This window comes from Rhinatrema bivittatum, chromosome 1 (assembly GCF_901001135.1).
Source record: "Rhinatrema bivittatum chromosome 1, aRhiBiv1.1, whole genome shotgun sequence".
NCBI lineage: Eukaryota > Metazoa > Chordata > Amphibia > Gymnophiona > Rhinatrematidae > Rhinatrema > Rhinatrema bivittatum.
In genome coordinates this window covers 40,768,791-40,782,465 of record NC_042615.1, presented here as the reverse complement: position 1 = coordinate 40,782,465, position 13,675 = coordinate 40,768,791, and the positions used below count along the sequence as shown (strand labels likewise).

At 44.3% G+C, this 13,675-nt stretch overlaps 1 protein-coding gene across 5 annotated transcripts in view; it reads left to right on the top strand.

Moving 5' to 3' along the window:
- INPP4B (inositol polyphosphate-4-phosphatase type II B) overlaps nucleotides 1-13,675 on the top strand; it is a 1,386,300-nt gene that overhangs the window by 1,287,222 nt on the left and 85,403 nt on the right. For all 5 annotated transcript variants that reach the window (XM_029598221.1, XM_029598061.1, XM_029598140.1 and 2 more), the window contains 2 exons: nucleotides 3,785-3,925; nucleotides 8,568-8,665. In XM_029598221.1, coding sequence (XP_029454081.1) covers nucleotides 3,785-3,925; nucleotides 8,568-8,665 — 239 coding nt within the window. The remainder of the gene's footprint in view (nucleotides 1-3,784; nucleotides 3,926-8,567; nucleotides 8,666-13,675) is intronic.

The window sequence follows — 13,675 nt, the reverse complement described above, 5'->3', positions numbered from 1 at the left end:
TCCACATGTTTATTAAGGGTTCTTAGAGTGACACCAGGGCTGCTGTTTCAGGGGCCATTTACCTCCTGCACCGTTCCTGGCCAGAATGGCCTTATGCATAAGTAAGACAAAATCTGTGGAAAAACCTTCCACATCCTCGTCCTCTCCGACTGGCTGGGGCTCATCCAACTGACTCTCCTCCCCCTGAGCTTCCACCCGGTCTGAATTGAAGGTGAAAGCAGGGGAGGGGAGTCCCTGTACTCCCGAGAAGCTGTCTGCCTCTTGCTGTGTGCCGCTCTCCTGCCTGCCAGGCTGCAGTCTCCCCTGGAGTTTCCCTGACCAGGCCCTTGTGAACAAGTGACCCTCCTGGCACCTGCAGCTCCCTTCTCTCCTGCAGCACACTCCACACACAGCGAGGCCTAACTGAGCTGCAAGCGGTTAGAGCCACAGGCCTGACACGCGTTCCTGTGCTCGGAGGTATGCACCGTTATGCATACATGTGGCTGAGTCTGTCTGCCACGCTAAAATGTCAGCCTGATTGAGGCGCAAGACAGCAGCCGGAAAACGCTGCCCCGAAGCTCTGGAAATCAGCGAGCCCTCAGCCTCTTCCTCGTTGATGGTCTGCTGTGCGACCTCACAGCCCGACAGCAGTTCAGCTGCTAGCTTCTTTTTTTTTTTTTTTTTTTTTTAAAGAAGCAGCATGAAGCACAGAAAAACACCCCATTTAGAAAAAATGAATACTTCCCTGCAGCTGGAGAAACCTTGGGGAAGAAGCCTTTAGGAGGAAAGAGGGAACCAGGACCTCCTGGTTTTCAGACTCCTGGCTGCTGCGGGCTGAAGCTGATCAGGGATTGCCAACCCACCGCTCACCCAGCTCAACCTGAGGGATGATCCACGTAGATACCTAACACCTCAGGGAGTGTCTCCTTCTAATCTTCTCTTCTCTTCTAACTTAACTCCTAATTTTTTTTTTTTCAGACTGCAAGTTGCATCTCTACCCTCTGCTGGAGACAGAGAAATAGTGAGGGAGTGCAGGTGGCACTCTCAGCTATGCAGCAGTACCTGAAAAGTTTTTATTCTCTGCCTCCATCTGCTGTGGGGATGCAAAACCCACTTGTCTGGACTGATCTGGGGTATGAACAGGAATGAGTAAATGCAAATCAGTTATTTACTCTTTTAAAGATTAAGGTACATACACTGAGGTTACTAGGTAATACATTTAAAACAAATAGGAGTAAATATTTTTTCACTTAACGCATAAACTCTGGAATTTATTGTCTGAAAATGTGGTAAAAGCTGTTAGTATAGTTGGGTTTGAAAATGCTTTTGAACCAGTTCCTGGAAGAAAAATCTACAAACCATTATTAAAGTGAACTTGAGGAAATCCATGTCTTATCCCTGGCATAAGTGACATGGACTCTACCTACTCCTTGGGATCCTGCCAGGTACTTGTGACTTGCATTGGAAATAGGACACTGGGATTTATGAACCTTTAGTCTGACCCCTTTATTCCTCACACGTGCACGGGTACATACGCACGTAACTGCTCGCGCGCATCCCACATATACGTGTATGTGGGCATGTTTTGCGCAACCAACACTTTTTATATCAGCCTGTAAGTTTGAAGACCAAGAGGGCAGAGAAGATGACGGTGTTACCCACGGAGATTGAAAAATGTGGAAAGGGGGGGAGAAGTGAGTTTGGGAGGATGCATGAAAAGTTCAGTCTTGGCTATAGGTTGTCGAGTTTAAGCTGGTGGTGGGACGTCCAGGTGGCTATGTCAGATAAACCAAGTCAACATCTGGCACTGGGTTCTGGGCGACAGTACCAGCACAGCGGTCACTCACTCTGCAATGTCAGGAAAGTGACGTCGCTCCTCGGATCCAGGTCGCAAGCCCTTTCTTCTAGGTTCACTCTGGGATTGTGTCGATCTCGCACTGATGCTCCCCATGCTAAAGCAGTGTAGCATCAAAAGTGTAATGAAATGGGCGGCAGGATCATCACTACCTCATTATGATTCTGATTAAAATACTGTTCTATGAAGAGCCGTGACTGCTAACCCGCCCGCAGGACAAGGGAAAGGCACAGCACAGTAGACTCCACTACGTTCATTAATTACAGGCGACCACTGTTGCTGCTGTATCTGCAGGTGGTAAAGATACTGACCAGCAGTGAGTTTCTTGAAAATCGTATTAACGTTAGGAGACTTTCCTTAGCTTTCCAATTATAAAATCTACAATGCAGTTAAATTCCAATTACCTGGCCTCTCAAACAAGGTAATCTGGATTCCCAGGGCTCTTACTGCTGCAAAATTCAAGCACCACAACATCTGATGTGATCCAAAATGGGCCAGAAAGCTAGCAGGAACTGTCTATATCAGCCTTTTGGTTCTTAGCTCCAGCTAACGGGCCAATACAGTACAGTGCGCTCCAACGGAGCGCACTGTACTGTATCGGCCAACGGAGCACACTGTTAGCCGGCATTTGGCCGCGCGTTTTGCTTTCAGACATTAGCGCCTACCCAAAGGTAGGCGCTAATTTCTCTAGGCACTGGGAAAGTGCACAGAAAAGCAGTAAAAACTGCTTTTCTGTGCACCCTCCAACTTAATATCATGGCGAAAGTTTAAAAAAGTAAAAAATAAAAAAATTTAAAATGGGCCCACGGCTGGCGGGTCGAAAACCGGATGCTCAATTTAGCCGGAGTCCTGTTTCCGAACCCGTGGCTGTCAGCGGGCTCGAGAACCGACACTGGCAACATTGAGCGTCGGCTGTCAAACCCGCTGACAGCCGCCACTTCTGTCAAAAAAGAGGCGCTAGGGACGCGGTAGTGTTCCTAGCGACTCTTTTTACCGCCGGGCCTAATTTAAATAAATTAAAATACTGTATTGCGCGCACAGGAGAGTGGCCTGTGCGCATGCCAAGAGAGCGGGCGCTCGCCCGCTCTCCCGCGATTTTACTGTATCGGCCCGTAAAAGAGAGGAGTAACACTGGCAATCCTTTTCACAACGGGGTAACATGCAGCAGACCAAAACAGCTTGCCTATTGGCTGCTAAACTGCAATCAGATTAGGAACCTTCTTGTTAACCAAAGGGAAGCTACTATTTTTCACTTCCGTTGGTTACCCTCTGTGACACTTGAATGTCTTAGTCTCAACTTGTGTGCTGAATTAAAAAAAACACAACCTCATGCAGAGATTCATGCACCATTCACCTATTTTTTTCAATGATGTACAATCAGTGTTTTCATAAAAGATTCTGTGCCTTTACTGGTCATAAGAGTGCCCTCTGCAGAGCTCCCATTCTGCGTGACCTTTCACTGCTAACTGCCCGGGTACTTAGTTTGTTTATCCAGCTAGCGTAGGGTCGGGAGACTAACGTCCTGAGATTTACCCAGTCCAGGCAAGATCTCCAGACCTTCATCTCTAGATGGCTGGCAGCTCTGCAAGACAGTTGAATAAGTCAGTGTAATGGTACAATATATCTTTCAGATAATAATAGGCTAGAGAAGGTTGCCGCGTTGAAAGAGTATGTATTCCAAGTAGGTGTGAAATGATCCCAAGTAGAAGAGGATAGAATAGTGCACAGGATAGCGTGAGGGCAGGTAGACTTAAGGGAACTAGAGGTCATGGATGTTGATAAAGGGAGTTTAATTTACCTACATTAACAAATAACAAATTAAACTAGGTGGCGTAATAGGTACTAGAAATAGTTAGGTTTTGTTGTTTGCTGTTTAACATGGGAATGGTAACAAATGTAATTGAACAGCAGGATGTTCCCATCCCCTTCAGTTTATTCTTTTTCTTTCAGCGAGCATTATGTCATAGAGGTCAAGCTTCCAGCAAAGATGTTTGAGTTGCTGCCGCAGGAGATTAAAGGAGGCAAGTTGCTTCATGTGTGCCCAGTACTCTTTAATGTTGGAATCAATGAACAGCAAACGCTTGCTGAAAGGTAAGCACGAAGTGTTAGGATGGAAACCACATTCAGAGATTTTTTTCCCCCCATTTCATACAATTCAAAATACACAGTGCTGGGCCAGAATTCAGCAATGCACAGATGGTCCACCTGATGGCTGCTATCATCACAAATTATAGAGAAGAGAATTGCTGTGAAAAGTCAGGGGAGAACAGACAGACCAGGTCTTTCTTTGTATGCAGCTGGCAGATTTCTAAATTGAATCCAGTTGTACAAGGAATGACTTGTTCTTTAGACAAGGGAACATAGGGTCATCATACGCTTCTCCCAAGAAATGCATTGATTGGTACACTGGAGGTATGGAAAACAGACTTGTAACCTGGTGTGTGGCTGCTGGGCACATGCTCTGCTACTCCTAAGAATCAAACAGCTCTCTTAACTCCAGAAGTTAATGGCCCTTTTGCTTCAGTCTCCTAGAAGTGGACAATGTTTTAATAGTGTATTATTCAAAAAAGATGAGGGCACAAGAAAAGCCCTCATGATGAATGTCCATGGGAAGGTATCTGGCCACATTCCTAGAATAATTGTACTAGGCTTCATGAAGGTCAACCGATAGCATGCAATACAGTTTTTCAAAGTCACTCATCTGCCATCCAAGATGGAGAAGCGGTACTGGTAATGCCAAACAAAATCGGTGTGCATGCATAAGGGCCTTCAGAGCTGCACCGGGCAATACCAGTGCTTCTGCCCTAGTCATAAAGATTAGATGTATACGAACATTGGATGTTCCTTATGTAATGTACTGGGGTCTGTCTGGGATAGGTTTTCAGTAACCTGGACAAAAACCCCTTTAATCGAACATTTTCTCCAGCCGAGTGAAAAGAGAGGGTGACGCGTGCCAGGGACTGGCGCTTCAGTATAGCCATGTAGTACTGACACTGAGTGCTGCCAAACTAAACATACCCAGGTAAGTCTAGGTCAGAAGGAAGCTACCCTAAAGCCACTCCGGGTAAACTCCCACTCTCCGCTCTGCTGACTACAGATTCCTAATGTTGTTTATTTGTATAAGATATAGAGAGAGGTCCCGCAAGACAGCAATTAGATTATCGTTTTTACTCTTACTGTTCTCGAGTGATATGAGGATATTAGTTATAATGCAAAGCTAAAAGTGAATTACAAATCTGTCTACAAAAGAACATTGAGACTGCGTCACCTTAGAAGGAGTGAGCCTTCATCTGACGAATAACAATTGGATTTCTTGGGGAAGGGGTTTCCAAATATCTGCCGTTGTAAAAGGGGATATTCAGCTGTTATGCAAGGTGTTTTGGAAGAGGCAAAAAAGTTATTTGGGTCAACCAGAAATAAAGATATTTGGAAATTCCAGGCTTCACTCCGTGCCTCCTCCAGCTCAGACTGCAAAAGGTTATTCATCCACCAGTCACATGGGTTCATTCAGGCCTATACCCCAAATATATTTAGGCATCAGTTTTAAAAACTGCCCGCCCAGGTGCGGTATTTTCCCTTTGAAAATTGCCCAAGGATACAACAGGCCCACAGGTTTTCCACTTGCTTTATGTGTGGCCCTCATTCAGTCTGGCAAGTGGCATGCAGCGTACGTGCACCAATCCCACCTCTCACACCACCACCCCTGCGAAGGCCTCCCCTTAACCCAGCACATGCTTTCAGCCAGGTGATCTTCACAGGCATTTTTCATCCAGGTACATTTTGAACCTTGTCCTTCCCATCCCGTTCAGAGCAGGAGTATGTCCAGGCAGGACTCCCTTGGAGGCCGTGTAGCTTTCATTGTTTGATATGTGAGGGAAAAAATATAAATTTTTTACTTTTCCCTTCCTGAAAAATCAAGGGAATAGTTCATACCATTTCTTGTGGAACCATTTCACCAGAGCACTTACCTCTTTCCAAGTTTCTTTGGCAGGCTCTGCTAGCTGCATAAGCATCTCAACAAAACTGTTACTCACGTGCGCTTCTCCCCCCAACCTCAATCATTTTTCCCAGTGCTCCCCCGTAATCTCAAAAAAATCTTCCTGCAATACTCCCCTAGTCTCAGCAGTCCTTCTCCAGTGCTCCCCATGCCACCCCCAGCAGTATGCGGCTAGCAGCTTGCCGTGCATGCTCACTGTCCCCATGGTTGACGTTGGTGCTACAGATAAAGATGGAGGCAGGACTTGCTGTGGGGAGAGTGAATGTATATCGCATGCACTGCTTCAGCGGTCCCTCCCAGCACATACTGTCAGCCGCATCCCAGTTGTCACCGGCTCCAAATTCTTTGCCGCATTTTTAGATCCCTGTGTCCAACTCAATGGCTTACTAGTTTGGGGCCACTGGCAAACAGAATCATGGCATGAGTCCCATGGGCTCTTGCCTAATGACACCCTTGATAGACTGCCTTAGGGATCAGTCCTGGAGCCAGTTCCATTTAATATTTTCACGAGTGATATTGCAGAGGGTTTAGTGGATGATACAAAGATCTGTAATAGAGTGGATATCTCTGAGGGGGTAGACAAAATAATGAGTTCAAAGAGTGGTCAGATGTCTGGCACCTATGATTCAGTGCAAGAAAGTATAGAGTATCACATTTGGGGTTGAGAGATCCAAGTAAACAATGTGCCCCAAACAGGAGAAGAAGCCTCATGGTAATCATGATAACATCAAAGTTGCAAAACATTTGAAAGCATATTTTTTTCCAGTTGTTTTTTTCTTGATGTTTTTAGTTTTAAAATATTTTATTGATTGAATTTTGTTTGCGTAAGTTTATTATGTGATATTTTTGTTATTTGTTACTTTGTACACTGTTTAGCACAGTTTTTCTGTTATTATAAATAAATAAACAAAAACAGTACAACAAGGCTGTGGCCAGAGCCAGAGGAATGCTAGAATACATAGATAGTCTTAACCAGTAGATAAAAAGGAATAATGATTCCATATTGGTCATTTGCGAAATCTCGTCTTGAGCAGTATATCCAGTTCTGGAGGCTACACCACCAAAAGAATATAGGAAGAGTAGAGGCAATCCATACAAGGGCTACAAAAATGGTGCAGGGTCTGTACCCAAAGGTCATATGGCTTAAATACAGAACTGAGGGAGGAGAGAGAGGGGAGATGATGGGGATATTCAAATATCTCAAAGGTATAAATAAATACACATGAAGCAAACCTCTTTCAGTGGAAAGGAATTTCTAAAAGAGGCCATGATATGAGGCTCACAGGAGGTGGAAATTGTTTCTCCATAGAATAGGTGGTGGATGCATGGAATTGCCTCTCTATGGAGCCGGTGGAAGTAAAAGCAGCCACAGCATTCAAGAGGACATGAGCCGAGCACAGTACATCCTTAGCTGCAAAAGAGTGGGTCTGTGGCACTGTAACATGAAGTAATTTGAGAAGACTGTTGGGTCTTAAGGTTTTTATCAGCCCTCATATTCTATGTTTCTATGACTACTGGACATGCAGGGTAGAGCCCTTGTGTAGGACAGATGAGACTTCGCCGTTCAGCGTCTGTAGTCTTGCTGGTTTGTGCTGATGTATGGAGGGGGGTTTGTGAGTTCATGAAGACAATGCAGAGGTTTAGGATTGCACGTTGTGTGCAAGGGAAATGTGTTTAGCCAGAGTCCCTTAAATTCTGTCCCTTCATGGACAAGGACAGCTGTGAATGAAGCATTAGCATACAGAATGCATAGGCCATGAGTGGCCATCTTCCATCCTCAAGAGCCATAATCAGGCCTGGTTTTCAGGATATCCACAGTAAATATGAAGGAGACAGATTTGCATTCACTGCTTTCATTGTTTGCATATTCATTGTGGATATCTTGAAAATCAGACCTGTTTATGGCTCGCGAGGATCTGTGTTGGCCATCCCTGGCATAGATGATAAAAGGTATTTTTTTGACATGATGATCGTAGTGTCCTTGCGTGCCAGTGGTTCTTTCTGCATTGTGACTTGCTAAACCATTCATGGGAATTGAAATATGCAATTAGGCATGTGTATATGAGTGCCAGAGTTTTCCCTTTTGATTCCTTCAGGTTGTAACCTTCAGGTTGGTTGGCTTGACCCCATAGATAACAGATGTGGCAAGAATTATGCATTTGGTTTGTCACCTACAGCAGCAAACGATGTGAGCTGCAAGGTTATCCTGAAATCCCCAATTCCTGCTCTACAAAAGAAAATGCTGAACTCTGACAATTAAAATGCAAACAAAGATTAAAAACCTTTATGAGGATCATGCGATGATTTGCTGCATCGTGGAAGAATGTTTCACACACACATAGAGCTATTATCAAAACCAGGAGACAGGAGTCTTGAACAGAAATTGTGAATATTTTAGCAACCTTGTAATTTTACAAAAGATGGCATCAATCCAGAGTTTCAGGATTCACACTACACTGAAGACTCTCACCCTTGTCATCATTTGCTAGTCCAGCAATTTTTCAAAAACTTTGTGTTCCTCAAAACTTGCTCTATTTTGTGAAATCACCAAGTGAAATGTCCCATTGCATGATGCACCCTCGTAAATAGAAAATGCCATCTTCTTTGAATTTATATGAAACATTGTCAGCCCCATACTGTGATAAAAAAAAACAAACCTTTATAATCCAACAAAGTACTTGAGTTGATCTCCTCTTTTCTGTTTTATTGTTTCCACACATGTATCTCCCATTTTAGGTTTGGGGATATCTCTTTGCAAGAAAATATCAACCAGGAGAATTTTGAATTTCTAAAAGAATATTACAAGTTATTCACAGAAAAAATGCCCCCCGACTGTAAGTATAAACCTGGATCGAACCTGCTAGGAAGTAGGATTCTAGCACTGTCTGAAACAAGGCTAACAGAGTAACATACTGTAACTATTAATGACTAACAACGTACAAAAGCAATAGAAAATCACTATGGGATTAAGCAATATAAAGTGTCCTGTAAACCAGGGGTTTTCAACCCAGTCCTCAGGACGCACCTAGCTAGTTAGGTTTTCAAGAGATCCACAATGAATATGCATGAGATAAAATTTGCATACGGTGGAGGCACTGCGTACAAATGTATCTCATACAAATTTATTGTGGATATCCTGAAAACCAAACTGGTTAGGTATGTCCCAAGGACTGGGTTGAGAACCACTGCTATAAACAGGGTTAGCTTTTCTAAACCAAGTCTCCAAATGTGAACATTATGTGAGTATTTGATGCCTGTAGTAGATCAGTAGCTTTTAGGATTCTCTGCTTTTTTGGTCTAGCTGGTCTATGGTTTCCTCTGTTAAGATATAATGGGGGCCTGTGCAATAAACGTTTAGGCATATGACTCAATAAAATTTTAATGCACATGCAAAAATAGGATTTAACATGCTATGAGATAAATTTTACCAAGGCACGCGAAAAATTACCCCGCACTCTCGTGGTTTCAGTACTGGCATGGTTGCTAACAGAAAAGTGTCTGTGCTGGCTGCCGGAATTTCCCCCATGCTCACCGGCCCAAAATGAATCGGGTATATCAGCCATCCCCAACTCCCTATCCATCAAGGTCAGACTTCCTTATCACTGACCCACCAATGCAATAATACCCTCACTTCCTTACCTGCAGCATTACCCCCTATATAGTATCAATAAGACTTCCTACCCAAAGCAACAGAACCCCCCACCAAGGGACATCAATAACACCACCTCTCCCTATAGCATTATCAGACAGCTGGACTTCTCCTCCCCACCCCCCTCCACCCCCAGAATGCACCACCACAGTAGCCAATACCAGCCAATTTCTCTCCCACCCCTCCTCCAGAATGAGGGGTTACCATTCCTTAGGGCTCCCCACCTTCACAGCAAGAGGGATATCCGAACACTCCTGCTGAAAATGCTGCAGCCTTTTGGAGGGTGGGAGTGATGTTAGGGAGTTTTGGCCACTGGGAGGAGTGCCTTGAGGGCATTCTGGCTGCCTGATGATGCTGTGGAGACGGGTGTTACTAATTCCAAATGTGGGAGGGGGAGGTTATTTTTACCACAAGAAGGTGGCATTACTGATGCTACAAGAAGGGTGGAGCTCTTGATGTTGTGGATGAGGGGTGATTGCTCCTGATGGGGGCTAGGAAGATGAAATCCTTATTATTAACCAGCCCTTGGACATGGGGTCTTCTTGAGGCAGTGTGCACGCACAAATTTTAACATCTGGTGTTCAGTTTTTGGCATTTGGTAAAGTGGTATGTGAGAAGAGCATATCATGCTCATGTTAAAGCCTCTCTTTTAGATAATGCTAACTTATTTAGATTTGGGTACCTTTTAATTTTATGGCCTATACATTAATGTATTGGGGGAACATCTTAAGGAGCATATCGAGGCCTTATTGCATAGCGTGCTATTTTTATAATGCATAAAAGGCCCTTCCTATGCACATTAAGCTTTATTGCATAGGCCCCTTGAAGATATTTTATGAGGGCTTATTAGGAAGCCATATGGATTAGGGTATACTATATATATTACAAGCCGTTAAGCCCGTTAAAATGGGCTACATCCCTCTGTCTCTCACCTCCCCCTCATTCTCTCTCCCCTCACTCTTCACCACCCCCTCCCTCACCCACTCCTCCCCACCCTCCCTCTCCCTCCCACTCAGTCTCCCTCCCTCCCTCCCACTCAGTCTCCCCCTCTCTCTCCCCCTCCCCCTCTCTCTCCCCCCTCTCCCCCTCTCTCTCTCCCTCCCACTCTCTCCCTCCCTCCCTCTCACTCAGTCCCACTCCCTCTGTCCTTGCCCTCAGTCCCACTCCCTCCCTCTCACTCAGTCCCTCCCTCCCTCCCTCTCACTCAGTCCCTCTCCCCCTCAGTCCCACTCACTCCCTCTCACTCAGTCCCTCCCACTCACTCTCTCCCTCCCTCCCTCTCACTCAGTCCCACTCACTCCCTCCTCAGTCCCCCTCTCCCTCCCTCAGTCCCTCCCTGAACTCACTCCCTCCCTCCCGCTCTCTCTCTCCTCCCTCCCTCGCTGCTGCCACCGCCCGCTGCTGCCACCGCCGCCGCTGCGAACCGCCGCTGCTACCCGCCGCTGCTGCCAACCGCCGCCGCTACCGCCGCTGCGAACCGCCACTCGACGCCGCCATTTTTTTCCCTGACGCTGCCTGAGACCGACGTGCTCGCCCGCACATGCGCGGTAGAGCTGGTCTCTACTGCGCATTTGCGGCACGTCGGTCAAGTGTCGTTTATAGGTATTGATTTTTTATCAGTTGTTTGCCTGATTATACATAATTCAGTGAAACAATTTATACTTTGCTATCTAAGTTTATATATATATATATATATCTCATGGCAAGTTTTCTGGCTTCGTAACCAATAGGCAAGTGGAGATCCAGAGAATGAATAGTGTGATACACTTAACCTTTGGATCTAGGAAGGCAGTCAAAATCAAGTTCATATAATGCAAGAAAACTTTTTATTGCAGATAATTCAGTTTCATTATCGTAATCACTGCTTTAAAGATGGGTTACAACCCAGCTACAAGTAGAACTCAGTCCCCCGACATATCCGTGTTTCGCAGGAGGCTGCATCTTTATATGTAACTTTTTCAGGACTGACCGCACTACAGAGACACACAAAACATACACACACACATACAAACACACAAAACATGCATACACAAAATATTTAACACATACAAGCGCAACACAAATATACACATGCATAAACATAAATACATGGAAACCAACACAAACATTCACACACACATGTATGCACACGTTTGAAGACTGGGTAATTCTGCTAGATATTCTATAAATAAATACATTTTGAAATTATCACCATTTTTCATTCAATCTATAATATAAACTAGTACTATAGTAAATATTAGCAAACGAGAATCATTTGGCCCTCCCAGTCTGCAGATTGCCTCTGCAGACACTGCTGTAGCTGAGGAAGTTTCCCGGCTGTCAGCCTCAGAAGCTTGGCTGCTGGCAGGAAAATCCCTCCTTATCCTTTACTGCCTTCCCTGGTAAATGTAGCCAAGCCAACCTGCCGCCTCTGCTAGGTGACCTGCCATCTCACCCCAATTACATCTGAGAGTGTATGTTCACTGGGAAACTTTAGTTCTGACAGAATTTAACTGACAAGTGATAAGTTCAGATTGCCTGAATCCACCTAAAGCAAAAGAGAAAAATCCTAGTATAGAGAGCTGCAGCTTTTTTTTTTCTTTAACAAAATTGACAACTACTTTCAGCACGCTGGAAAAAGCTAAGTTCAGGATCGTTGTAGAGCGCGTGCAAACGGGAATGTCTGACTGAAATAACTTCAGGACCAGACAAATACCTGGGATAGATGTATGAAGCACCGCTGGCCGCAGTGAGAAAGCACTATAGTGTGTGTATTCAGCCTCTCACCGTGAGGTGCAGCACGCAGAGTCCAGTATAGGTCAGCTAGATGCTTGGGGCCAGAGTGAGGGACCTAGAAGAGCTCTCTTGGCATCTGGCGGGGTTTTAATTGCAGTTCTTTAGCAAGTTCATTGCTTTCTTCCACTGAACCAAAACGTCACGCTGAATGCCAATCCCCCAGAGAAGTGTTCCGATGTATATCCAAATACTAAGTACCTTAGTATTTAATGTAATAGAGATAGTGAGGGCGCACGCATGACAACTGATGGCAAGCAACATAAAAATTACTGATCAAAGACGACATTTGGAATCCTTCCATCCACCTATATGCTGAGGGAATATACTGGCGATGGTTGCCATGGATACGGTTGTCATTTTTGGTTTTTATCTTCATTAATAAGATGGGGCTACCAAAAGAATGCAGTGGAAATCTGACCTAGTATGGCTGTCATACTCACGGAGGGACCTCATTTCACTGAGAATCATTTTTCTAAAGGAAGAGTTCATTATTTATGCATTTATTTTTTTTTTACCTTTTGCAAACACATCAAAGCAAGTTAAAACAGAAATTGTTATAACAAACTACTCTGCAGATTTTCTATGTACCTACATAAAGCAGGACAACATGACTAGCCCTGAGCTGGTCAGGCAAAGGGCCTTGCTGCGCCCTGACATCTCACTATTTCTCCGTGGCTACCAGCTGGGTTAATAGCTTCTAACACAGCTTTACCTTGGGTTCAGTAAGGTGAATCCTTTGTTAGGTGACATGTGGGTGCTGTTATAGTCCTCACTAAATAAACTCTGACCTATACATTTCAGAGGTGACTTTCAACACGTGAAGGCATGACACCATCCTGTTCCAAATCCAACCTTCAGATAGACCAGCATCATTTACATTTATTTGAATTTATAAACTGCCCAACACAGTGAGGCCTAGGCGGTGAACACATTTACATACATAATATGATAAAAAAAAATAATAAACATAAGATAGCATAAAATCAATAAAACTAAATGACAAAACCATTAAGGTAAATAAGCTAAAATAATCTAAGAAAGAGCTAGCTTGTTAAAAATGTAAAATAATTCTAAAGTAAACAGCAAACATTTAAAAATGAATAAGCAAAACAAAGACACAAAATTAACTATAGGTCGAATTAAATAAAAATGTCTTAATCTGTTTTCTAAACTTGTTAAGTGAATCACATTGCTGATATCTATGGGAAAGGAGTTCCATAAAGTTGGTGCTGCAGTGGAAAAAGCCCTCACGAGTAATGTGGAGCCTGACTATTTTGGGAAATTTAATTTCCAATAAACCTCACTGTGAGGCGCGCAACAGCCTGGTAGGTCGATAAAATTTGAGAATTGCCTTGGCCCAATGACAAGTTTGCATTCTTGCATAGCCTCCCTGAGCAGCTAACATAACCAACATGTCAGC